Source organism: Homarus americanus, unplaced genomic scaffold (assembly GCF_018991925.1).
Source record: "Homarus americanus isolate GMGI-L3 unplaced genomic scaffold, GMGI_Hamer_2.0 scaffold15169, whole genome shotgun sequence".
Classification (NCBI taxonomy): Eukaryota; Metazoa; Arthropoda; class Malacostraca; order Decapoda; family Nephropidae; genus Homarus; species Homarus americanus.
Window position 1 is genome coordinate 684,947 of NW_024714712.1, and position 27,071 is coordinate 712,017.

Genomic DNA, 27,071 nt, shown 5'->3' on the forward strand with positions numbered 1-27,071 from the left:
TATCTACTTGTTTGTCTGTCTGTCTCAATGCACAAAATATATATAAGTAGTGAAGATGAAGCTAAAGTACGACTCAAAACCTGGTCACACCTTGACATTATATAGCTGCGTCATATTTCTTAATTCCTAAGGTCATAGTTCAAGGTCATGCGTTAATTTAGCTTTTATAACAGTAAAGTACACAGCGTCGAAAAACTCTTAAGTCAAGGTACTAAATACTACTGGTGAGGGCCGTCAAAATCAAGGATCAGGGCCGGGTGTGGTCTCGTGTGGGTAAGCACAACCCACTTTTCCCATAATTAAACCGAAAATATATTATTTCGTAATCCTTTTTGGGGGGGGTAAATCCTGAGAAAAACGTGTAATTGGTTTATCAAGCCAGAAATAAACCTGAACCAATTAAAACAATACGTGATAACTGAACTGCGCTACACAGAAGGAGGGAACAAATACTGCACACAACGGGAGGGAAGCCTTGAGTTTGGTCATTAGTAGTACCATGTCACCACATAGTAATGGTCAAACATGCATCTATTCATTTACAAAGGTTGTTACTGCACCTGTGAAGCTCATGACACAACCCCACATTATTACTTTCTTTGTGAATGATATATTGGAGTCTTCTTTAGGCACGTACTGTATATTATATTACATGTATCAAATGAAACACTACAGTTAATGATATATTAAAACACTGTAGGACATTCCTCGTCCACGATTCAGATAACTCTTAACTTGTAGTAGCTACGTGAACCACACCAGTACTTTCATGTACACAGGTACAGTACACTACTCACCTATTAACTAATTTCCTCTCATCATAACAATATAATAATCTAAAATGCATCAAATATCTCACCCACAGTATAAGCAACAATAATAACAACATTATTCATCTATTGTCTCCAAACTTGTCTCAACAAACACACAAAAGACACCGGATCTGCTTACAATTATTTTAGCGTTACTGCAGCAGCAACAGACCACATACTGATGACTCGATCACATGTATTACGTCTCACTTCCATCCCCATCACAAACTCTGCCACATTGCGTTAACATTTATTTAAATTGCATGCATCCTGTGGCCACGACTACACCCTCCACAAACACAACTTCCACATTAATTCTGGCAAAGGATGACAACAATAAACCTTCTCGAATAATCCTTAGCCTTGTCCGCATTTCCCAATTTAATTAAACGATCTGCTCCTACATTTACTTGTTCTCGATATATATATATATATATATATATATATATATATATATATATATATATATATATATATATATATATATATATATATATATATGACCCTCTATATTAATGAGGATGAAGATGAAAGATACAAGAATAAATGCCAAAAGGGGATGAAACTGCGCTTACGAGATAGCAAGACGGCTGCTGCGAAATTTCAATATATAAAGATTGTAAACTGGAAGGAAAACGAGCGGCGGAACCTTGTGCTAGAGTTTACATGTGTGTGGGAATTAAAGGCTTAAGCACGTCTGTGTGCCATACAAGCAAGCACGTTGACACAGTAGGCATGGCGGGCAAAACACAATAGGTACAGATTACATTTATACACACACGTTGGTAGCCCAGTGATACAAGTATATTCAAACTCAGTATTCTTATATATATATATATATATATATATATATATATATATATATATATATATATATATATATATATATATATATATATATATACCAAGTTCTTTGTCAATTGTTGCATGCTGTTGTATTTTTCATATTATCTACATGTTACAGCTATGTTACTTATAGTTAACATAAATGCCCAGCAACAACAGAGAGAAATCTTCAGCCTTGATTCATAATTACTCGCTGCACATGTCTTGTTATGCTTCTTACGATATAAGACAAGTCTATTTCTCTTCACGTGAAGGTGATGTTTCTGGTACGGTTCTCCTCTCCAACTCTCGAGACGACCTCTGGCCTCCCAACCATTCTTTAAGACTTCTCGCCTCTAACTTAGAAGTTACTGAGCAAAACTAAACCACAAGCCTTTCTGGTACACCTGACAACACACCCATCATGTAAGATCAATAAGTTATTCAAGCAGTAATCAGGAACCAGATGAAAGTCTGCTGGGAGTAGTTGGGCCAGGGTACAGATTATTATCGAGGGGGGGAAGTCCTGAGAAGATAAAAGCTGGAATGGCAAAGTGTAACATGACTACCGTTCTAGCGGGTTGGCTGGAGGTGGTCCGGCCAGAGGGGTAGGAATGATATTATTTTTATCTTAAAAGGTGGAGATGGGGGTAGCTGGTGTGGAGTTGGTAATGATGAAGTTAACATAAACATTATTGGGTGGGTTCCAATAATATCAGTAAAATGGATATTCCATTTGAACAAGGTTTGTCTGGCCCATTATATCTTGATGACGCCTGGAGAGTTCTGGTCATAAGAAAACAAAATATTACCTGTGTTTCAGGGGCTGTAGCGAAAGTAAAAAAAGGCGCCACAAAAAGAATGGGTGTATATTATCCTGACGGAAGTGAAGACGAAGCGCCACACCGCCACCAGGATGCTATTCAAGCGTCATCACTACCTACGTCACTATCGCTCCCCCGTTACCTTCTGACAGAGCAAGACGCAGAGAGCCCAAAAGGTAATACTTCGAAACACTAAACAAGTGTTTCTTTTTTGCTCAGTAATTTACCGACTGTTTTAGGAAAAATATTTATACTGCCGATTGCCGAGTTTCTTGGAGGTGACAGGCGTTGTGGTATATGTGGCAGACGAGAATATGTCGGAGAGTTAACAGGCAATGTAGGGGAGGAAGTGTGTGGCGTCCTCAGCACGGAAGGACGGCTGGCGGAGCGTGAAGGTCCCTCTCCTCAAGGATCGCCACCAAGTTAAGTATTTACGTTACTTCTCTCACCAATACCTCACCAAATACTTCTGTCTAGATTAAATGCGAGACTAATAATACAGTGTTTTGCTTATTAAATAATTTACTGATGTTTTCCTCGATACGATACATTTTCAAGGCTTTGGGACTCTCCTTGGCAGAAAGTTAAAACTTATCTGTGGTTTATCTTGTAACCGTAAATTTGTTTTAGCTTGTGACCGTATCTGTGGTTTAGCCTGTGGCAGTATCTGTGGTTTCACCCTATGAGTGGATAAACCTAGATACAGTTGCCTCCACGGCCATATGATGACTGAAATTGTTTTGTTTTAAACTGACTCATATTCCTTGATGGCAACACAATCCGTCAAGTGAAAATTATTGTTCCACTGCGTTCAAAGAAACTGTCAATGAATTTACTTGACGATTATGACAGTTTATCCCAATAAACTAAATTCCTTATCGTGTGGAAAAATAAAGTTCTCGCAAGCTCGTGTATGACTCACAAAACGAAGTAATCTATGTTGCTCCTTCTCTTGGATGAGGTCTTATATTTCATACAATAATGTTACTTTAAATGAGAGATTAATTATAATACTGAGAAGTTACGGGAACCTCGCTTCATCTCAGACACAAGGATAATTTTGAAGGCCAACTGACCGAGGGTGACGATCCATTTTTTTTGGGGGGGGGACTGTACGTGTGTTAATCGTTCTGGTGTCCAACCTTTTCTTAGTCCGCCAGAATTAATATTTATTCAGTATCTTTTCTGATTTTTTTTTAGCCAGGAGCCGTAAATATGTGTTTCTTTGACCATCAATTAATATCTCAACGTAGAGCTGGTATTAAACAACTGAGTGTTCTTGAGTTCCACATTTGTATTTGAACAAAACTTGCCCCTTTTCCGGCTCTTGCAAAATGCTAGGAACACCCTGAGATTACTTTCCTGCTTGGGTGGGCGGTAGGAATGGTGTGTTGCTGTTTTTTCTTTCAAACTTTTTGATTTAGTCATAACAAACTAAGTTCACTGATGATAACATGACTACCAATAAAAAAGTTCAAGTTTTTTGGTCAAGTTAAAAAAGGTTATAATTCAACAATAATTTATTTCAATATTTTGATAAAATTATTGAATTCAAAAGAGCTTTAACTCCTACAGCTCTACAAGAGGACAGACACAACTACTGAGTTATGGCTTTAATTAACGGGTCAGTGTGAGCTCAGCACCGACCCACACCAGTGAACCTTGACAGTAACCTTAACCCGCTGGTCTACTGTCTCCACTCACCTGGCCTTCCTCCTCACCACACCCATCTCTCCCCCACATCTAATATATTCTCTCTCAACATTATAAATACAACAGCATCAGCAACAAATTCACACAATCATATAAAATATCATTAAAATATGCCCCAGAACTTCATTCCATATGATTTGTTAATAACATTTTATTTTAAAGAAAGTAAATTAACTTTAGACTCTCTCTTATTTTCTTATTCTAAAACATTTTCTAAATATTTATTTTCAAACAAAATTGAACTATCTCTTTATAACAGAGTTAAATGAGTGTTATACATTATAGAAGAGTCCATTCTGCCCGTGGACCAGGGAGCACCCCATGAGTCCATTCTGCCCGTGGACCAGTGAGCACCCCATGAGTCCATTCTGCCCGTGGACCAGCGAGCACCCCATGAGTCCATTCTGCCCGTGGACCAGCGAGCACCCCATGAGTCCATTCTGCCTGTGGACCAGTGAGCACCCCATGAGTCCATTCTGCCCGTGGACCAGCGAGCACCCCATGAGTCCATTCTGCCCGTGGACCAGCGAGCACCCCATGAGTCCATTCTGCCCGTGGACCAGCGAGCACCCCATGAGTCCATTCTGCCCGTGGACCAGTGAGCACCCCATGAGTCCATTCTGCCCGTGGACCAGCGAGCACCCCATGAGTCCATTCTGCCTGTGGACCATGAGCACCCCATGAGTCCATTCTGCCCGTGGACCAGCGAGCACCCCATGAGTCCATTCTGCCCGTGGACCAGTGAGCACCCCATGAGTCCATTCTGCCCGTGGACCAGCGAGCACCCCATGAGTCCATTCTGCCCGTGGACCAGCGAGCACCCCATTTCCTCAGACTTTAGCCGACACGTCAAACCGATATTAATGCTGAGAGTGAGAGGCCGTTAGCTAGCAACACCATTTAAAGAGGTGGACTAACATAAGACAACATAGATAACTTATATGGTCAGATGTGACAGTACAGGTGCAGGTACTGTTGCCTCCACATGAGCGTACCACGGCCTGGGCACCGGGACGTACGAGGGCACCGGGACGTACGAGGGCACCAGGACGTACGAGGGCACCGGGACGTACGAGGGCACCAGGACGTACGAGGGCACCGGTACGTACGAGGGCACCAGGACGTACGAGGGCACCAGGACGTACGAGGGCACCAGGACGTACGAGGGCACCGCCGTAGTTAAGGACGTGACACTGTAGATCACTCTGTTTTCGGGTTCCCCATAGTGCAGTCCTAGTTACTCAGTCGAGGCTACACAGCATAACATAAAACAAATAAAGTATTCATATGATAATTAATGTTCTTCATCACTAATGTGTGGTCACATAAACGATATTTTCCCGTTTCACGCCCTTGCAATCAGCCCTGAGAACGGCGTTGGCAACGTTAAGTGGAGGCGGCTGTACATTACGTAATTCCTGGAATAGGACGTGGACCTACCTCACGGACTATTGTCGTCCAACACTTCCTTAAAATACAGTATCCCGCCCGGCCATGTGGAACTCTTACGGTCCACACAAAAAGGCGGTCCTGTCCACTCTTACGGGTGTTCCGTGTCCCAAATCTGATGGCCTTTTATAGTCTCACGGTAATACGATAAAATATAACAGGAAAAGTAGTAGGTACCGAACTGAGGAGCAGCTCCAAAGACAACTGTAGTTCACCAAGTTCCCAAGGCAGGGAAAGTTAGAGTAAAAGTAAAGGAAGGCCAAATATTCTTTATTTAGAAACTATGTATGTAAAAATAATATATAAATTATTGATCTGGAGGATGATTATTCAAATATCTTATTGAGAAATATGAATGATTGTAAAACACGTACAGTTTGTTCCCACTTGCATCAAAATAAAACAAGATTTGCAATACCCAGCTAAGTACAAGTGGGTTATAGACCGCCCACACCTCCCCCAGGACGCTCTCCCTTAACAAGACGGAGATCCTCGCCCACACCTCCCCCAGGACGCTCTCCCTTAACATGACGGAGATCCTCGCGAGATGAAGTCTTTTCTTTCTTTCCTTTTTTAACCAACATGTTCTTTAAAAAAAATAAAAGTAATGTTGCCGGCTAACCCAACCTAACCTTACGGAGATCGAATGATGCAAATAACTAGGCAGTTAGAGCAAACACAGAACAGAACGTAACCCTTAATATGTTAAAGTGCAACACTGCAAGTGGGCCCCGGGCATGGAAGGATGTCCTAATATACTTCATGACTGACCTGGTGGTCACTCACAGATGCAGCTGGGGTTACATGTTATGTCATGTTCCTTACACAGAAGCCCTGGTGACACAAGTTTTTGACGAATAACAACTTACAAACTGCTGTTACTTTTCCTGTACATGAAATATCACAATTCCAGTACTATAAAATCACTTTAAAAAGGAGAAAACCCAAAACAATTTCACTAGAATGAATAAAACTACACACAGTTCCCCGGCAAGGCCTACCCACCCAACAAGCGGTAGGGATCTCTCTCTCTCTCTCTCCTCGACACCTTGGGGGTACAGGGCGATGCCGCTCAATAAACAAATACCACTAGCTACTTCTAAAACACCAGGAGATCCCAAGATTATCACAGAATACAATACTTAGCTTTCTTTTGATATATCAGACTCCCTTTGACGTCCAGATTCCTTCCCATTCAAGTCTCTCTCTCTCTCTCTCTCTCTCTCTCTCTCTCTCTCTCTCTCAACACATTTATGTTCAATAAATATGGACCCAGACCAGACGCATGACTGCCATCACCCTTACTGTCCAGAGAACGACCAATCGGTCACACCAATATTTTGCCAACAACCTACACTTCCGGAGACAGTGTCGCTACAACCTACCAAACTTTGAGTAATTTTATACATGAACACACACACACACACACACACACACACACACACACACACACTGTGGCTGCCAAGCTCTTTCAATAAACCGTTAATTATTATTATTATTATTATTATCCTCAATCGTAAAACAAATATACGCACATCTCTGTCCCCTAAACACGCACATTCACAAACACACTCTTATCCGTAAAATACACACACACATCCTCACTCCCTAACACACACACCTCGCCCAAGGGCGTGCACACACACACACCTCACCCCACCCCAAAGCACGCATGTGCACACGCTCGCGCACAAACACACAGTAGGAAGAGCCAATCAAGGGCAGGTGTGCCAACACTAGACAATAAACAGGACCACAACACCAAGGGCAGCACAAACATCACCCACTCTTGTTGCAGGGAAATAAAGTTCCTATTTACACGCATTACATCACAACCCTTCTCAGGGTGCGAGAGGCTCACACTGTCTTAACCATTTGTCTAAAACGAAGTTAATGTACTCCTTTGTTGGCCACGCCCAACCTACCTGTGAGGATCAGTCCATCTTATGGGACACACACACACACACACACACACACACACACACACACACACACACACACACACACTACCCTCTTTTAGAAAGGGTTACTAAAGGTATCAAACATGAACAATAATAAATACAACGGTTGTATTTCCAGTAAATACACAAATATGCTACAAAAAATAAACTAATGCTTATAAACACAAAACAAAAAAATATGAATTAACCGGACTAGTGTTTAATATAAACAATCGTGGATACACACATTCCCCTCAATAGCATTTAGTCGTTGTAGTCCATGAACCGGTCCCGTGATAACAGTACAGCAGCTGACGGGGTGTATGTGTCAGAAGAAAAAAAGTGCCCTAAATTTCTCTTAGGATTATGATAATAGACATAGAAACGCCTACGTCAAATTTCGTGACTTCATTACAGTAACTGATAATGTGTATGAACTTCCTAACCAACATTGGGATTATGAAACGCTAGTCACTTGTTTTTCTACCTCCTGGTAACATTGAGACCAATTCAGGAGGCTATTGGATGATATGTAAAGAAGTTGGAGCTAATTGGACCAAGCATATAATGTACACGCACTGTTCACGGTGTGGCAATGTTGATGTGACTATATAATTATAGCGAGTTAACAGACTATTGCATGTCTACTTACATTTGTCCGACTCTTTGATATGTCTGTTTTCATAATAAACAATATATATATATATATATTATTTATCAAGTGAAATCTAAACTTAAAACAAAAACTAACAGATGAATCGTGGATGTTAAAATTCGTCCAGTACAATACTAACTAACTGTTAGGGAGCCCGTACAGTCCTCCGGTAATATCAAGAAATACTCTAATTTACTCATCAAGCCACGAATATATTATCGAAAGTAACCAGCAAAAAAAAATGAAAAAAAAGTTAAGTGTCAAGGAAACCATTAATCATTAAGGAACAGGTAGTGAGTCGCCAAGGAACACAGGTGTTTTAGGAAGGTGTTGACACAGGTGAATCAAGAGGGAGGGGTGACGCCGGTCGTGGAATTTAAATACTGAATATTCACCAGTGAGGAGAGAGAGATCGAGGAATAAATATAACAAAGAAAAAGCCAACCAGGATACGTGAGGGTGTACACACGCACGCACACACACACACACACGCACACACTGAAGAAACCTTAAAAAAATAAAAACCTACACGTAGCGCTGAGAATCTCTTAAAATGTAACAACACAAGTCAACAAAGAACAGTAAAAGCAAAGAAAGAAAAATGAAGCGTTCTGATAGAAAGGAGAAGAGAAGCCCAACGAGATGATAACAAGAACAATATTTTGTCTCAACGTGACCTTGACATTTACAACGATGGGATCTAAAGTTCACACGCCGTTCGGATGCCTTTTCTGCCGATATCTCAGTTAAAATAAAAGTCCCACCAAGTTCCATCGCCAATAAAATCAAAATAGTCCAAGATGACAAACAGACGCACAGATAATCCAGAAAACAGTTGACGTTTTTTTGCCAGTGTCATCATTCACGCAGACACAAGACTAGAAACCACAACAAAAGAGAGGGGGTTAAAAGGACACTTGCCAGCAGACAATAACGAGGGTGAAATAACACAGACAGAACTGGTGAGGAAGCTCTGCTGACGTAAATAACACGTAAAGAAGAGCGCTAATCCAAGAGACACAACACTGATCATAAACGGCAAAATATAAACCCAGGTCCTAAGAGGAGTATATATGACGTCGAACAGAATAAATATCAAGAGAAACAAAATAAAAGAGAAGTTTAATAACACACACACACACACACACAGAGGACCTTTTAAAAAATAACTACGGTACCATACATACACTAGTCTTTATGTTGGTATGAACTGAGGGACGAGCAAGCTGAAAAGAAAAATAATAAGAAAAGATTAGGATATATGTGAAGAAGATAAAGTAGCAGAAAGTAGCCAAGTGGGGCATTAGTCAAGGCCTGGTCGCAAATGTAAATACACTGATGGTAGCAAACACACACTAGGAACGTGACGTGGAGAGGAAGGAGGGTATGGGGGGAGGGGGCGCTAGCAGCAGCAGAGGTGATTGTGGCAGTGAGGTGAACATGGTCATACAGCCACCTCCCGGACCACCACAAAAACTAGTACTGGAAAGCCTTGTCCTCGGGAGCACCACACTCGGTATTCACCAGCATCACATTTCAAGGTTTTCTACATGGAGAGACCCAATGCAGCTTTATATAATACACAATTGACGCAGGCCAGGACAAACACATACACGAAAACAATAAAGATAATTTTATAATCCAGTTTTTCAGCTGCCCAACATAACTGATAACTTAATGAGTTCACTTTCTTATAAGACGTGATCTACATTAAGCTAGACGCAATGGGAAAAAAGAGAGGCTTGTTATGACTCATGGTCGTCTTCAACTCATCAAATTATCTAACTCTCCTATAAATAGAAGACCTTGTAAAAAATGTCACTGACAAGCTTAAGTACATCCACTTTACAGTTGTATTTACCCGCACTCCGTAACACGTTCCTTCATATATGGTTGAGTAGCTAAGGTGAAGACTTTGGGATGTAGGGAGAAAATAAGGTAAGCACGCAGAGGAGGGAACAAGGTGTAACGTTATCAATGATCAGTAGTTTCCTCCCGACACAAACACACATTCTTCAGTACCTTAATTTTCAGTACATAGGCATAAAAGTCCAAGTTCCACTTCATGAATCCGATGTTCCGAGACCATAATAACCCCTACAGTTTCTATTATTCCCAAACAAAACAAATACTCAAAATAAAGAACTTTTCCCAGACTTCCCTTATACACCACTACCGAACTTCCCTTATACACCACTACCGAACTTCCCTTATACACCACTACCGAACTTCCCATCAAACGGTTCACAAATACCAGTAAGGACTCCGTTATAGGGAAGAAGTATGAAGTAGTGCTGTACAGTATATATAACAACGTTTCGTCACTCCGGACAATCATTATTAACCCCAGAAACACCAAACTACAAATACAGGCGTCGTAAAACTCAACGTGATCATCGAAATACGGAAAAAAAAATTTTTAAATCCCAGTCATTTATAAGTGTGACCACGCGACACTTTACACCACCTGCTAGAGAAACGGGGGATATGATTCACCTTTATCTGTACTATGCACGTCTATTATGAGATGAGTCTTTTTACTGTCACTTCCATAACAGCCTTATACAGCACAGCATAACAGCCTGAATTGTTAAATGATCCACAAACGACTATTATTTAAAATTTATATTCTGTTCTTATTTTCTCTTTATAGAATGTAAGGAAGTATTCAAGGTCTACCATGGTACCGTCATAACCAGTTGTGAGACGCTGATCACGACGTCCTTACTATGGAGAATCTACACCTACAAGGCCACAAGATGAGCAGAGAATGTTGGCTCCTGCGGGATAAATCATTGATGACGTGGACCAACCTTATACTCACGGTGAGATTCAAGTGGGTTAAGCTGTTCAATTTTCAACACTCTGCACCTTGACAGGATAAGAGATGAATTGGTTGTTATCCGGACCATGGGGTTATTACTCAAGTGAACGCTAGACTTCACTCTATAGGATACACTGTATGTAGAGACCTCACAAAGTGTGTTCTCATATATTTTCTGTACTCTAAACTATGAAGGGGAATATTTAAACAAAGGCACTGTACAAAGATGCAGCTTGTACTACGATGCCACTTGTACTAAGGTGCCACTTGTACTAGGGTGCCACTTGTACTAGGGTGCCACTTGTACTAGGATGCCACTTGTACTAGGCTGCCACTTGTACTAGGGTGCCACTTGTACTAGGGTGCCACTTGTACTAGGCTGCCACTTGTACTAGGCTGCCGCTTGTACTAGGCTGCCACTTGTACTAGGCTGCCACTTGTACTAGGATGCCACTTGCACTAGGGTGCCACTTGTACTAGGGATGCCACTTGTACTAGCGATGTAACTTGTACTAGGATGCCACTTGTACTAGGATGCCGCTTGTGCCCTAGGATGCCACTTGTACTAGGATGCCACTTGTACTAGGGATGCCACTTGTACTAGGGATGCCACTTGTACTAGGGATGCCACTTGTACTAGCGATGTAACTTGTACTAGGATGCCACTAGCAGGATGCCTTGGGGATGCCACTTGTACTAGCTGCCGCTTGTACTAGGTGCCTAGGCTGCCACTTGTACTAGGATGCCACTTGTATAGGCTGCCGCTTGTACTAGGGTGCCACTTGTACTAGGGTGCCACTTGTACTAGGGTGCCACTTTGGGGTGCCACTAGGGTGCGCTTGTAACACCAGATGCCACTTGTACTAGGCTAGTGCCGCTTGTGTACTGGGATGCCGCTTGTACTAGGATGCCACTTGCTAGGGTGCCACTTGTACTAGGGATGCCACTTGTACTAGCGATGTAACGGATGCCACTTGTACTAGGATGCCCGCTTGTACTAGGATGCCACTTGTACTAGGATGCCACTTGTACTGGGATGCCACTTGTACTAGGGATGCCACTTGTACTAGGGATGCCACTTGTGCCACTTGCGATGTAACCTAATACTAGGATGCCACTTGTACTAGGATGCCGCTTGTACTAGGATGCCACTTGTACTAGGATGCCACTTGTACTAGGCTGCCGCTTGTACTAGGCTGCCGCTTGTGCCTAGCTGCCACTTGTACTAGGATGCCACTTGTACTAGGCTGCCGCTTGTACTAAGGGTGCCACTAGGGTGCCACTGTGTGCCACTTGTACTAGGGTGCCACTTGTACCCACTTGTACTAGGGTGCCACTTGTACTAGGGTGCCACTTGTACTAGGGTGCCACTTGTACTAGGCTGCCGCTTGTACTAGGGTGCCACCCAGCACCACTAAGGTGCCACTTGTACTAGGGTGCCAGCTAGGGTGCCACTTGTACTAGGGTGCCACTTGTACCAGGGTGCCACTTGTACTAGGGTGCCACTTATGCACTACTAGGGTGCCACTTGTACTAGGGTGCCACTGTACTAGGGATGCCACTTGTACTAGGATGCCACTTGTACTAGGATGCCACTTGTACTAGGGTGCCACTTGTACTAGGATGCCACTTGTACTAGGCTGCCACTTGTACTAGGGATGCCACTTGTACTAGGATACCACTTGTACTAGGGTGCCACTTGTGCTAGGATGCCACTTTGTACTAGGGTGCCACTTGTAATTAGGGATGCCACCACTTGTACTAGGATGCCACTTGTACTCAGGATGCCACTTGTACTAGGATGCCACTTGTACTAGGGTGCCACTTGTACTGGGGTGCCACTTGTACTAGGGTGCCACTTGCTAGGGTGCCACTTGTACTAGGGGTGCCACTTGTACTAGGGATGCCACTAGGATGCCACTTGTGCCACTAGGCTGCCACTTGTACTAGGGATGCCACTTGTACTAGGATGCCACTTGTACTAGGGTGCCACTTGTACTAGGGTGCCACTAGTACTAGGATGCCACTTGTACTAGGATGCCACTTGTACTAGGGTGCCACTTGTACTAGGGTGCCACTTGTAGGATGCCACTTGTAGGATGCCACTTGTATAGTACTTGCCACTTGTACTAGGGTGCCACTTGTACTAGGGTGCCACTTGCCCGGCCACTTGTACTAGGATGCCACTTGTACTAGGGTGCCACTTGTACTAGTGGTGCCACTGTACTAGGATGCCACTTGTACTAGGCAGGATGCTTGTACTAGGGTGCCACTACTAGGGTGCCACTTGTACTAAGGTGCCACTTGTACTAGGATGCCACTTGTACTAGGGTGCCACTTGTACTAGGTGCCCTTGTACTAGGATGCCACTTGTACTAGGCTGCCGCTTGTGCTAGGGTGCCACTTGTACTTGCCACTAGGGTTGCTAGGCACTTGTGCTAGGTGCCACTTGCTAAGGTGCCACTTGTACTAGGCTGCCACTTGTACTAGGGTGCCACTTGTGCCTAATTGCCACTGTGCTAGGCACTGCCACTTACTACTTACTAGGATGCCACTTGTACTAGGATGCCACTTGTACTAGGCTGCCGCTTGTACTAGGGTGCCACTTGTACTAAGGTGCCACTAGGATGCCACTTGTGCTAGGGTGCCACTTGTACTAGGGTGCCACTTGTACCCACTTTTACTAGGATGCCACTTGTTAGGCTGCCGCTTGTAGGGTGCCACTTGTACTAGTGCCACTGTACTAGGATGCCACTTGTACTAGGGTGCCACTTGTGCCCACAGGGGGATGCCACTTGTACTAAGGTGCCACTTGCTAGGGTGCCACTTGTACTAGGATGCCACTTGTACTAGGATGCCACTTGTAGCTGCCGCTTGTACTAGGGTGCCACTTGTACTAGGTGCCACTTGCTAGGATGCCACTTGTAGGGTGCCACTTGTGCTAGGGTGCCACTTACTTGCCACTTTTACTAGGATGCCACTTGTACTAGGGCCGTTGTACTAGGGTGCCACTTGTACTAAGGTGCCACTTGTACTAGGATGCCACTTGTACTAGGATGCCACTTATACTAGGGTGCCACTTGTACTAAGGTGCCACTTGTAACTAGGATGCCACTTGTACTAGGATGCCACTTGTACTAGGATGCCACTTGTACTAGGATGCCACTTGTACTAGGATGCCACTTGTACTAGGATGCCACTTGTACTAGGGTGCCACTTGTACTAGGATGCCGCTTGTACTAGGATGCCGCTTGTATCCTTAACGGGCATGAATCTCTTCGATACATTTCCTTTCCTGACTTGTAGCAAACTATGAACACAGATTAATTTTGAGTTTAACAACTCGTAATTTAATGAATTAGATCACAATCCTACAGAGTCGTGTGTGTACTGCATCACCAGAAACTGTCTCGTATACCATAAATTAACCCACTTGCAATAATAAAATCTTCAAGTATATATTGCAAAATAGTAAAACCTTAACGTAGAAAAAACAGACGCAAGAATCCTGTGACTTTCGCTGAACTGATATTAAAAAGATTATTTATCCCGTCGTTGAGACAATGCACATTAAAAAATATAGTGTACAGTATATCCCTCTTACTGTGTTAATCTGACCCGATGTTTTCTGCTCCTCGGGATGGTGAAGGTCATCCCTGGCGGCTAATCAGGGCGACTTGAATGTGTCCGGGATAAACAAAATCATAATCAATTCTTAAGAAATACAAAACCTTCGTTACCTCGCCTAAAGTATAATCACCAGCTCTGAATTCATTTGTATGTTTTACATGTGAACAAGGTAGCTTAATTATCAAACTACAGTACTTTCGCTAAATAAAATGGTCATTTGAATATATCTTTATTCTTTATATTACCATTATCCTTTTTTTTTTGTTTCACGTTGCTGTTACGCTGGTGCTGTCTTAGAGGTCATCAAAATTAACTATTTTTTCTCATAAGAACTGACAGATTGAAAACAAAGGTGAAGGATGTTCCTTGTTTTCTTGTAATATTACGTACGTATACGAGTTCCTAAAACATATATGAAAAACTTAGCCACTTATAAATAGTCTGAAGCAAGTAGTAGAAACAGATATTCTGAGAAGGCAAGTGAGTCAAGTACAGGTTCCTGAGACATACATAACATTGATGACCATGATAATATATAATGCTGTGGAACATTACAAATTATATATTACATCAACATGCTCACTCTAGTAGTTCCATCTTACTGTCTTATTACCAGAGGGTTTCATTATCTACCCAGAAAAGAGAATAATAAAAGTAGTTTTCAAGGGTTCAGTGTCAGCTCCAGGTACATTTTTGTGCACTAAGCATACTTCGTTAAGATGCAGTATAAATATGTTCGTCAAAGTATAACCGGCAGCCATACCTTGGTACGTCTATTCAAAAAATATTGACAGGATGAGCTCAGGGTCACACCACACGAAGAACGTGTCGGTGCGAACATCCGGCCTTCTGTATATCCTAGGAGGATGTGGGACACCGGCCACTTACGTCAGCACGCATGGGTGCCTTGACACGTACTGAGATAGTCCTAGACACACACATCCAGGGTCAAAAATGCTTGAAACTGTACAGCAAAAAAAATTATGCGGGACACATGACTCAGATTAAATTAATGTGAGTTCCACAGGCTTGAGAGCTGTTTAGGGGCAATGCAGATACGGTACTGCACTCGACCGTCTTCACTTTTCCCAAATGTGAAATAAGGTATCCAGTTATAATTAGTGTGCCCTGGGCGGGAATAAATAGATGAGCGCTAAATCAACCTACCCGCCGCCCCAAACACCTATGTCTGAAGAATCAAATATCAAGATATAGAAAACAAATTAACAAATATATCAAGAAAATACGTCTTTGTGGCAGACATGACTGGCAAAAACGTGTTAGGGTGAGGGAATGGCGGGTGGGACAGGAGGACCAGGCCACGAACTTCTTCCACGAGAAATAATGTCATAATAATATTAATAACAATAATAACGATGATGATGATGATGATGATCCCTTGGCCAACTAAAACACTAAACTGAGTACGTCGGTGCACACATTATCAGGGTTAATAATCCTCCGCTCTGGAGTTCCCTTTAACACCAAGCCATTACTTTCGCCACAAAACTACCAGTCCAAGTCCTTCATCATTACATATTAACCGCAACACTAGTATCACATTATTTCATCAATGCAACACTCCTTAAATATTCGAAACCATATTTATCACCACATATTCATACCGTGTTTACCACTACAGGTAATCAAATCCCCACCAAACTATAACGAAACCCAAGGCACCACTACCCCCCCCCTTAAAGTTTGGCTATATTACACAAGTCGGACACACACACACACAATGGTAGACTAGACGTTATAACAAACCCTTACATAACGCTCCGACTTAATGAACTGTAGTGACGGTGTTTCTTCTGCCTCTGGCTAACTTATCAAATAATTTATCGTTGCTATAATCCAAATAATTAATTGATGATTCGTCTTCACTACACTTGTCTGTACTATATGTGACTACTATAACCATGACACCTTTTGCACGATATGGCTCTTATAAAGTATTGTTCTGTGCGTCTGCCTCATCATCGTTAATCTTTAGTATAGTCAATCATCACGGAGGACTATAGAAAGAGAAGGGCACACACTTCATCCATAATGCGGGTTACTTTCACACACGCGACAAGTAACAGAAAACGGTGAAAATACCTCCTGTTTGTCACTTGTGTTTAACAGATCAAAGCCTAACACGAGCTTAAGAGAACATAATCAAGAGACATCTACCAACTACAGTACACAATAAATTTCAACCATGTGCCAATAATAGCGTTGAAGATATCAGTGAAAACAAACGACAAACGAATGGACGAAGGATAAAGGAACAGGATGTCCTTAACAGCTTGGTTGGTGAGGTGGGAATACAGAAATAGATGTAGGGGGGGGAAAAAACATGTGAGAGTTTCAACTACATCATCCCGTGAGGCGGTCAAGGGGAACCAGTGTGGGAAAGATATAGATACAAGTTAATTGGGGGAATCGGCCTGGAGGAGGAGACAGGGAGAAGAAACTGAGAAAAAACATAAAAGAAAATGTGAATGGAGGAGAATGAAAGCAATAGTTAATGGGAGGAAAGAGACCCAAGAGATAAACCGAAGTGGTAGGGATTAAAGACTCATTAGGAAATAGAGGGTGACCTAAAGAGGATAAGATACAAGTAATGGACAAGAAGAAAAAACTGTGATGAGAGGAATATATGAAGAAAATAACTACACACACACAAAACACAGCAATACCCGTATAAAGTTTCCTCTCTCCCTCCCACCAGTCTACTGTACACTGTCTATGAAGGACCCAACAGACCGGCATCAGTCGCCTGGCAAATAGCACTCTCAATACAGGTACAGTTCAGGAAGACTGTACAAGGGGGAATGAAAGAACAGGAACCAGGAAGGACTCCTCAAGAAAGTGCAGTGCCACAAGAGGGTCAATAAGTAGAATAACAGGAAGGAACCTACAAGTGTGAATGGAAGAACAGGTATCTATCAGGAAGGGGTGAACAAGCAGCGGCTGGAATAGCAGGAGACCAGTAGGAAGGGAGGGGAGGGGTGGAGGGGAAAGTAGGCGGCACCAACCTTGAAGATGCTCCGTAAATCCCAAGAACACTTCCGCCTCCTGTAGGGTCTTCCTTCACGGCACCTGTTGCTCCCTTCAGCTGGTGGACGGCGGAGGTTGTTAGTTATCTCTCCCAGCCACACACACACACACACACACACACACACACACACACACACACACACACACATGCGCGCGCAATGTGATGATTTATCCTGCCAGCCACTCGACACACGCATGCACGCACACTTACGTCACTTGTGCAACAGGGCTATAATTCATTGGTGGAAATGCGTCAACCAGGCCACAAAGGAGATCGGATAAAAGAAGAGAAACAGAATGAAAGAGACAAATTAAGAAAACAGAAAAAGAAAAATGAAAGACACGAAGAAGGTATAAAAGAACACGAAGAAAGAATGGATAAAGAGAAAAAAATAATAACAAAGGCAAATAAGATAATGTTACAAAAAAGAAATAAAAAGATGTGAAGAGAACACGAAAAAGAGACAGAATGGAGATAAAATGAAAGAGAAGAGAAAGAGCCCGCAGGTTCTTGATAGTACAATGAATGTAAATAAACCAGGTGCAGTAATTACGTCTACAGGAAGTCCACAACTACTACACCAGTATCCAACAGGCCTTAAACCACGACTCCCCACATCACTACTATAGTATTACCGGTGTAATCCCAACAACCTACTCCTCCTTAGCACACAACCTCACTATCACCAATACTTTGTTTAGGCAGGCCGACAAGTTCAAGGGTTCGTGGCAACACCCACGATCCAAACACTGGCATCTCATATCAATGTGGCTTTAGACCATCACGTGGCACCAAGGCCTTCGATTCGGTCAACAGGAAAGCCCTCTGGCAGACCCTCAGCCGTTTGGGCTGCCCACCAAGTTCTTCCCCACCCAATACTGGATGAAGGGTCTTTTCAACATACAGTAAGACAACTCCAGGCAGGAACAAAGGTGTCGGCAGCTTCCATTACTGAACTTCAGTATGCACACGACCTCACCCTTGTCGTTCAGGAGATCCTGAACACCTATGCAGATACGTATGCACACTTCGGCCTTGAGGTGAATGTACGTAAAACTCAGATTCTAATTCAGCCGCTCCACCACCATCCACCCAGCTTAACGGTACTACCCTCTCTAATGTTACCCACAGATCAGATGTGCATCTAAAGCCTTTGGCAGACTCCATACCCGTGTCTCCAGCTGTAGGGAGCTGAAATTACCTAAAAAGCTGCACGTATATCGAGCAGTGGTCCTCCCTACCCTGCTATATGGCACCGAGACATAGGTCACATACAGAAGGCACATAAAGGCACTTGAAAGCTTTCACCAACGTAGTCTACGTTCCATCTTTCGAGTTCGCTGGGAAGACAAGAGAACAAATGCCAGTATTCTTGCTGACACCAACTGTAGGAGCATCGAGGCTACCAATATCCTTGAACAAGTACGTTGGACTGGCCATGTCACTCGCATGGACGACAGTAGACTGCCAAAACAGCTACTTTACAGTCACCTAACGAATAGTAAACATAACGCTAGTGAGCAACTGAAAAGGTATAAGGATAGTCTTAAGACAAACCTGAAAAAGTGCTAAATCAATCCCCTCACCTGGGAGATGATTACTCCACACCATAACTCTTGGAGGATCACCACACGAGAAGGTGTCAATACTTTCGAATTAGCCCGACTGCATACCAAGGCAGACAAGTACCAACGCCGGAAAGGCGCTGCCGCCACCCCTCTCACACCCTGCCGGTCCTAGTCACATCAGAGCTCACCAACGAAGGTAACATCCTTAATAACTTATATCATTTTGACATAGCTGGATGATCGTCATACTCGATTCCGAGTGACAACAAAGTAGTAGTACAGTAGTAGTACGTATTACGGTAGTACTGGATTACAAAAAGTGATATACTACAGCGATTTTGTGGACTGCAATTCAATGCTGCAACTAATAATAATAATAATAATAATAATATTTTTCACAAACCAATTAGACTATATTACTAAACCCAACAGGTGAGATAATTATAACTTTATCTCAAGTCATGACAACATATATCACACGTCAACTTACATTCTTGTTATGCATCATTTAAGTACAGGTTATTAACGTTAGTACAGTATATAAACTGCAAAAGGTGATTTTCACTCTACAATGCCTTAAATAAGCTTGTTGTGTACGTCTGCCTTGTACAAAATGAAATTAACCCCCCAGGGGACACGGAAGCTAGGGACATCACTGCTCAGGGTCTTGGCGGGATAGGAAGGCAAACTGGTTTACTTGACCACCAGTCAGTAGATAAAAAGCCCGTGATGTTGTCTGTACACACTCGTGTCGGAAGAGAGATGGAGGAAGGTACGACTAGACAAGGTCAATACGTCAAATATTGGTCCCTCGCAACTCCTATCTTTCAAGTCCTCAACTGTTAGTAGCAGACAATAATAAAAACCTCTACTTGGTTTCATAAAGACCTAAACTATCAGCGTTATGCAACCAGCCTTAACTATTTAATGCTGTCAATCCACTGAGAACTTCTGAAGTATTGGCATCGCACGAACAACCATAACTTCAACCGATAGTGTCACACAACTCATAAGACTTTACCTGTTGCCTTTGAGAAATTCACAGGAGTTTAAACTGTTCGTCTCACACAGGTCCTTCCACAGTTAGGAGTTGTTAGTAATTAACAACCCACAGCTCTTTAAACGTAGGATAAATATCTACCTCGTATCACACAGTTAAAACATATATTTTCCTCTGGCTTTTGTTTAGTGTGAACAGTGTGTTTAAGTCACTCAGAGACCACATTGTTAGGTGCATCTCCTCTACGTCACAATGAAACATTAGGCCTTGCACGGGGCAGGATTTTGTTGTGGAGTGAAGTGAGATTTTTTGTTTTCTTCAATGCGAGCTGGAAGTAAGAAATGAGCTTTTTACAAGGACAAATTTGTTACACATTGATATAAAGGGACTGAATAACTGCAGAAAAAAATCTCAGTCGTGTCACACACGCTAAAGGTTGTAGAAAAACAGGATAACACAGGATATGAAGTAACACAGGAAAAAGGTTGTGTTTTGTTAAAAATAATTACCATTCCTCTATTAAGATAAAGCGGAAACATGTCCCATACCTACAAATGGTAACGCCACTCCATTAATAACTATGACCATTACTACTTATATGTGGGGTGGATCATGATACAAAAATGAGGAAACTGAAAGGAAAAGGCGAAGACGACAAGTATAAATATCCACACATAACCTATTTATATCCCAAACATACATGGGCAGTATATATACTATACCGTAACTACAGAGTGAATCAACAGGTAACGGAAGCACCTCGAAATCGAGGATGGCCGGCCCAAGGGCCACCTAGGCGTGAATTTGTTTAAGGTGTAGAAGCTGTCGCCAACACAACATCCACACCATAAGTTAACAAGCTGCATGACCCAGTGTCAAGGAACAGTCCGAGAAGACCGGACAACTCGCCAACTGCACTGGCTAACTATTACCCCAGAATACGATCCGCAAATCGATTAACATCCACGTTCCCAATTACTGCCGGGTAGACAGAGGCAAATGGCGTAAAGAAACTTGCCCACAGTTTCACCCTACCCGAGGATCGAACTCAGGTCCGCTCGCTTGCGAGGCGAGGATACTGACCATTACACCACAGGTCGGTATATCAACACATACAGTACATGGGGCACATACTAAAAAGTTTTAAAAGCGATAAGACAAGATTTTATATCTATCAACTGTAGAGATAGTGTTTACCAAACTATCATAGCTGATGATACATGACTGTTGCTTCCATATACCACCAGATGACACCAGCAATCAATATGAGTTTACGGTCTACAGTTGTTGACAAGTCTTCTCCATACTAGACAAACACTGCGGTTTCCTGTCTTCTTTTTTTCTTACACAACATTAACAATTGATAGTCGCTTCTTCAATTATCGGCCAATTTGTCTGTCTGGTTCAATACACCAACACAGCTTTTGGTATTTTCTATTTATTGATTTATTGATTTTTTCATAGATTTTAAGGAGCCAAAGTCAGAAAACCCCAACCATGTATTAAGGGCTGCAATTAAGTCAAGTTTAAACCAAATAAGATGAAAGTTGGCACAAATAAACCTTGCCACAAGGTATTTAGTGGGGGTTCAAGGGTAAAAAATGCACGACTTGGAATTCTTTCCCAATAATAGACCAAAGCAAAGTAATTGGAAATGCAGCTCAGGACATAATGGGACTGGGTGAGACGCAGGTGAACTCAAATAGCCTATAGACTTTACGGGTGGGGTCGGGTTGCTGGTCAAGACTCGCGGACTGGGGAAGGTCGCGGGCTAAGGGTTCCCGAGAAGGACGTGGGTGGACGTGGCTGTGTTTGTGGAACAACGAAGGTATTCATTACCCGCTAAGTGAGCCATTGTTTGAGCATAACTAATATGGCCGTGAACGACGTTATGTACAGTAAGTATGAAAAAGTGACATTACATATTTACATGTAAAGTTGCAGAGCTGTTAATCGTAAGGAAAGCCTCAGGAACTCTGACACTGATATACAGCGAAACCTAAAGAAAAGACCGTCTAGAAGTACGCGCATTGTGCACCTGACTGAAATGAAAACATTGCAGGAACTAAGGAGAACGGACCATGTCGAGAGTTACTTCATCACAGGTCTATTGATGGAGTGTGTGAGGAAAAACAAAGGAGTGACAGATGATCATGATAACATCCTTTTAGAAACACACTTCACCACATCTCAACTTAAGAATTATCCAGTGTTCCTCAAAATACCAACACATGCAGTAGACGGAAACCTGGCCACGAGCCACACTCCCCCCAAACAATCTAAACATGAACCTAAACACCGAGTGAAAAAGGATTCGAAGTCTGGCAGACATAACACGCACAAGCCTTGGCAAGGTAGGGTATTTTTTAACCGACTCTGGCAGCTAATTATGACGCTGTGTACTGAAGTACTGTAGAAAAAACTAGTCTGGAAGATCCCCCCCCCCCCAAAAAAAAACCATTTAACGGTATGTTCGCCCAAAGCATTAAGGTCAATATGCTATCATTAAAGGTCAAATGTAATCACACACATGGTCATACTTCCATCTATCTACAGCCGTGTGTGAGTGTCCTGAGAGAAGGGGGACACCGCCTCGTGCCAGAATTAGATAAAAAAATCCGACTAGGCGTTGTTAACCTTGGTCGCATTTCTGAATCAGGGTTCACCCACACCATCACATAATACTTTTCCAAATAGCTATTGCTACGAGAATCTGCTTAAACAACGATGAATTTGTGGAAAAACAAAGATACATAATTTATGAAAAACCTTCAAGTAAAGGAAACATATACTGTGCTGTATAGGTGAATTTGAAACGCAATACAAATTATTTAAGAACGCGTGCGTGTGTGTGTGTGTGTGTGTGTGTGTGTTTTAAGTTAGACTGAAGGTAATTAATAAAAAAACATCCACGTCACAGACCAAGCAGACTCCACCACTGCTGATACAACTTTACAGGAGGATATCCACTATACCTTTACAGCCAAGCTCATGTTACTCTATAATAAACCCGTAAAGTCTCACTCTTTACCACTACTCTTTAAAAGTACTCTCACCTATGGTCGAGACAAACCTTAATCTTCAGTTTATACGACAATAAAGTTAAATAAAAGAAAGTTTATTCTTCACAGCAGTAGTATAAATTGTTTAACATTGCGGAAGAGAGATAGATTAGTAGTTGAATGTTAATGGTGAATATAAATGTCAAATCCTATTACTTAAAAAAAAATCCTACCATGGATTATCTATCTGTTGAGGCAGGAGGGGGGGCAAAAAGGCTCCTATTCTCGGCGAAGGTTTTGACTGAGCCTTCAAAACAATACTAGAATTTGGTTGGTGGAATTTGTAAGGGAACTGAGATCACCTCACCGGTATAACCATGATACTACACATAGACCTAGCACTAATACTGGGCCATCAGCTCAGGTCTATACTGAGGGCAAAACCTATAATTGAAGCACCTGTTCTGTCCTCATTCTGGTCAATAACACTAGAGTCAGGTAAGACGTACACATGACCTCTTCTATGACACCATGAGAGGTTGTTTACCGACTCAGCCTCGTCCATCACCTGGGACATCTGGTCTTGATCAAGTGTAGCGTGGAGCCAAAAACAAGTTAACATTTAAGAAGACTTTGACTTTACTAAGGTTCCCTGTGTACTAAATGAGCTACTTTGTTTTTATATCAGACTTATTGTTTGTAAGGTAGTTAAGTGATAAAAGATGGACATATACAGTACAGCATCACTACATACATGGACACAAATATATGACCTAACCGGCATGTTAAAACCCTTAACTTCTTGTTATAAGTATCACTCAAAACATAATGTGACTCAACAGTAAACATAACAAATAATCGTAACTGTAGTGCTCATGGATCACACTAGGTGAGTAAATTTCCCTCTCAAGACTTATGGACCAAGATGAATCTAGGCAACTGCAACAATAATGTATAGTGTTCTTAAAACGTTCAAACACATCAAGTTTAGAACGGTACTCCAACTAGGACACTCGCAGTAATATACCTTAAACACACCCGCAGGAATCTTTCACGCTTCGGAGCAAATCGATATCTTCTTTTACATATTTACTATTTTCATAGTTGTGTAGAAATGTGGTTTAAACAATTATCACCTTTAAAGTCATTAAGAGCTAACCACTTAATAGACGATAGTTTCCCCAAGACCAATCCCATTGTCTGAATTAGCCATGCCAAAGTTCGGCAAACTACACATGCAAAACTTTCCCCAACAGCAAGCGAGACGTGCAGCTCCACACCTCATATATCTGCGAGGCAACCAACCATCCAACCAACCACACACTAACACTTGGCACGGGGCTGGGGTGAACAAACAGTATCTTCCGACGTTGCTCCTCTGATGATATTAACGGACCATCACCACGAGTTGACATACACATCCCACACGTGCAATGGCTTAATGTTCCCTTCAGTGCCTCAAGAACACCTGGGGACGACACGACCCACCAACCTCGTGCCAGTGAAATGTCATAATTCAAACGAGGTATTTACTTGTCTTGTACATTGCAAACTGCCAAGAATTTCTCACCATTTGTTTACGTCCACTGAAAAAGGTAAGATAAAGACGCCCTTTTGTTGCACTGGATGGGGCGAGTTAAAAGAAAATAAATTACAAGATTAATGTACATAAGCATAAAGCAATAATGAAGACAAAATATGAGCCTAAGATGAACAAGATGAGAGTTAAGGAACATAGTGTGAGTGATGCGTAAAACATGTGAGTAAAGGGAGCGGTAAGTGTCAATGGGGTGATGAACCGCGAGTCGAGGCCCATGAACTGTGAAGGGAAACAATAGTATGAGTGTGGAGGGGAAGAAAATATAATGGAAAGTTTAAATGTTTGGAAAGGTAAAATATAATGTTTATTAGTGAAAGGGGTGACACACCGGGGAAAGAACCGAGTGTTGAAGGTACAGAAGAAGGCAAGTGAGAGGGAAGGTTTAGAGCAGCGGTTCCTAAATGGGGTCGCTGGGGCCACATGTGATTTGTTTTTAACCCAGGTGTCAAGGACGTGGCCGACAGGTGCGGTCTCATTAAGTAAGACCATAAATTATTATAGTCAAGGGATTAACTCAGTTACTCTCCGTGCCCTGTGACACAACACTCCTGTAAACCTTTAAACTGTTCTCAGCTCACTTCACTCTACTTCCCACGGATGCGGATAAAATGGCAGCAATTTTCATGAGTTCCTTACTGCGTCTTTTGCACTCGAAATAACGGAATTACAGGCTGACAACGAGGCGAGGGTGAGTTTTGACGTCTGTGATGACATAGCAAATTTGGGATTACTTTATCAGAGACATTCAGCTATTATAAATCGAGCTGTCAAAGTTCTTGTATAAAAAAATGATTACCGTAACCGTATATCATCAACCTTCTACTTAATAAATTGTATGTTATGTTGCTTAACCTTATACCCCCGGGTATAGCAAATTACTCAAATGCTGACGTACACATGTAATATGAAATATGACACAATTATACTCCCAGTTAACAGATAAATTATTAAATGATAATGCACACATATCACATATGAAATATGAGAGTTGTTACTGAGAAAACTGTATGTTGCGTTTCTTTACCACGTAATTATGCACCATCACTTACGTAATATAAATATAAATAAATATATATATATATATATATATATATATATATATATATATATATATATATATATATATATATATATATATATATATATATATATATATATATATATATATATATATATACAGCTAAATACGTTAAAAGTTCGTCCGTATTTATTCTAAGAATCTTTATATCTAATGTAATGATTCGGGGTCGCACTGGATAGGCGACAACACTAGATTGGGTCGCACTGGAAAATGCTTGGGAACCCCTGGTGTTAGAAGATAAGTTGCACATGGCTGCAACACGAGCCACCTAACACCAGGTAATGTTTCGTGGCAACTAGTAAGGGTTCCACGCTAATACTACAGACGTTGTGATACAATCATACACTAACATTTCAATTGAACAAGTATTGGCTCGTAATTACAAGAGAAAGTAAAAATTAGTACGGTAATGAAATACACAGGTAATGACTACACTGAGGAATGACGATGCACTCTGAACTCGCTTAAACTATTTCTAAAGAACGGGGGACTGATGTATTGTACTCATGATGATCGGTCGTCTAAGAAGACAAGTTCCCTCGATTAAAAAGTAAATCGATTCTTCAAGACAACGTTGTAAACAACTCCTAAGTTTCACTGTGCAATACACCAAGCTTCTAATGTCGATGTGACTAGGAATAAAAAAAACAAAAAACACACAATGAGGCGTTCAAGGTCCCTTCACCACACCGTTGTAAAGCAAAAAACGAACACCAAAGAGGACTAGATAAGTTGAAGTGCAAAAAACGGTGATAACCTTGAACTCCAGAGTGTATTTAAGCCGTGAAGTGCACAGGCTCATCCATAACTACCATGTTGAAGTTCATATTTAACCGTTCATGCATTTATTGATCTGGAGGCATCAGTTAAAATTAAGACTCAAGGTGCAAATATTAAAAAAGAAAAAGTACATAAACACTATTCATGATCAGCAGACATTAACAGGTCGTATCACCTTCCAGATACGAGGGTTTAAGCAGATAGGAAACCGTTCACTTACATACAGTAAACCGATAAGTGGAAGCAATACAGCATGGGTTGTGTTAAGGCGAAACAAAGGAACACACACATTGATGATCACGTTTTGACGGCAAAATAT

General features: G+C 41.9%; 1 protein-coding gene across 9 annotated transcripts in view; it reads right to left on the minus strand.

Moving 5' to 3' along the window:
• LOC121879334 (inositol hexakisphosphate and diphosphoinositol-pentakisphosphate kinase 2-like) overlaps nucleotides 1-27,071 on the minus strand; it is a 299,526-nt gene that overhangs the window by 217,147 nt on the left and 55,308 nt on the right. For all 9 annotated transcript variants that reach the window (XM_042385999.1, XM_042385963.1, XM_042385957.1 and 6 more), the window contains exon 3: nucleotides 9,406-9,444. In XM_042385999.1, the coding sequence (XP_042241933.1) occupies nucleotides 9,406-9,444 (39 nt within the window). The remainder of the gene's footprint in view (nucleotides 1-9,405; nucleotides 9,445-27,071) is intronic.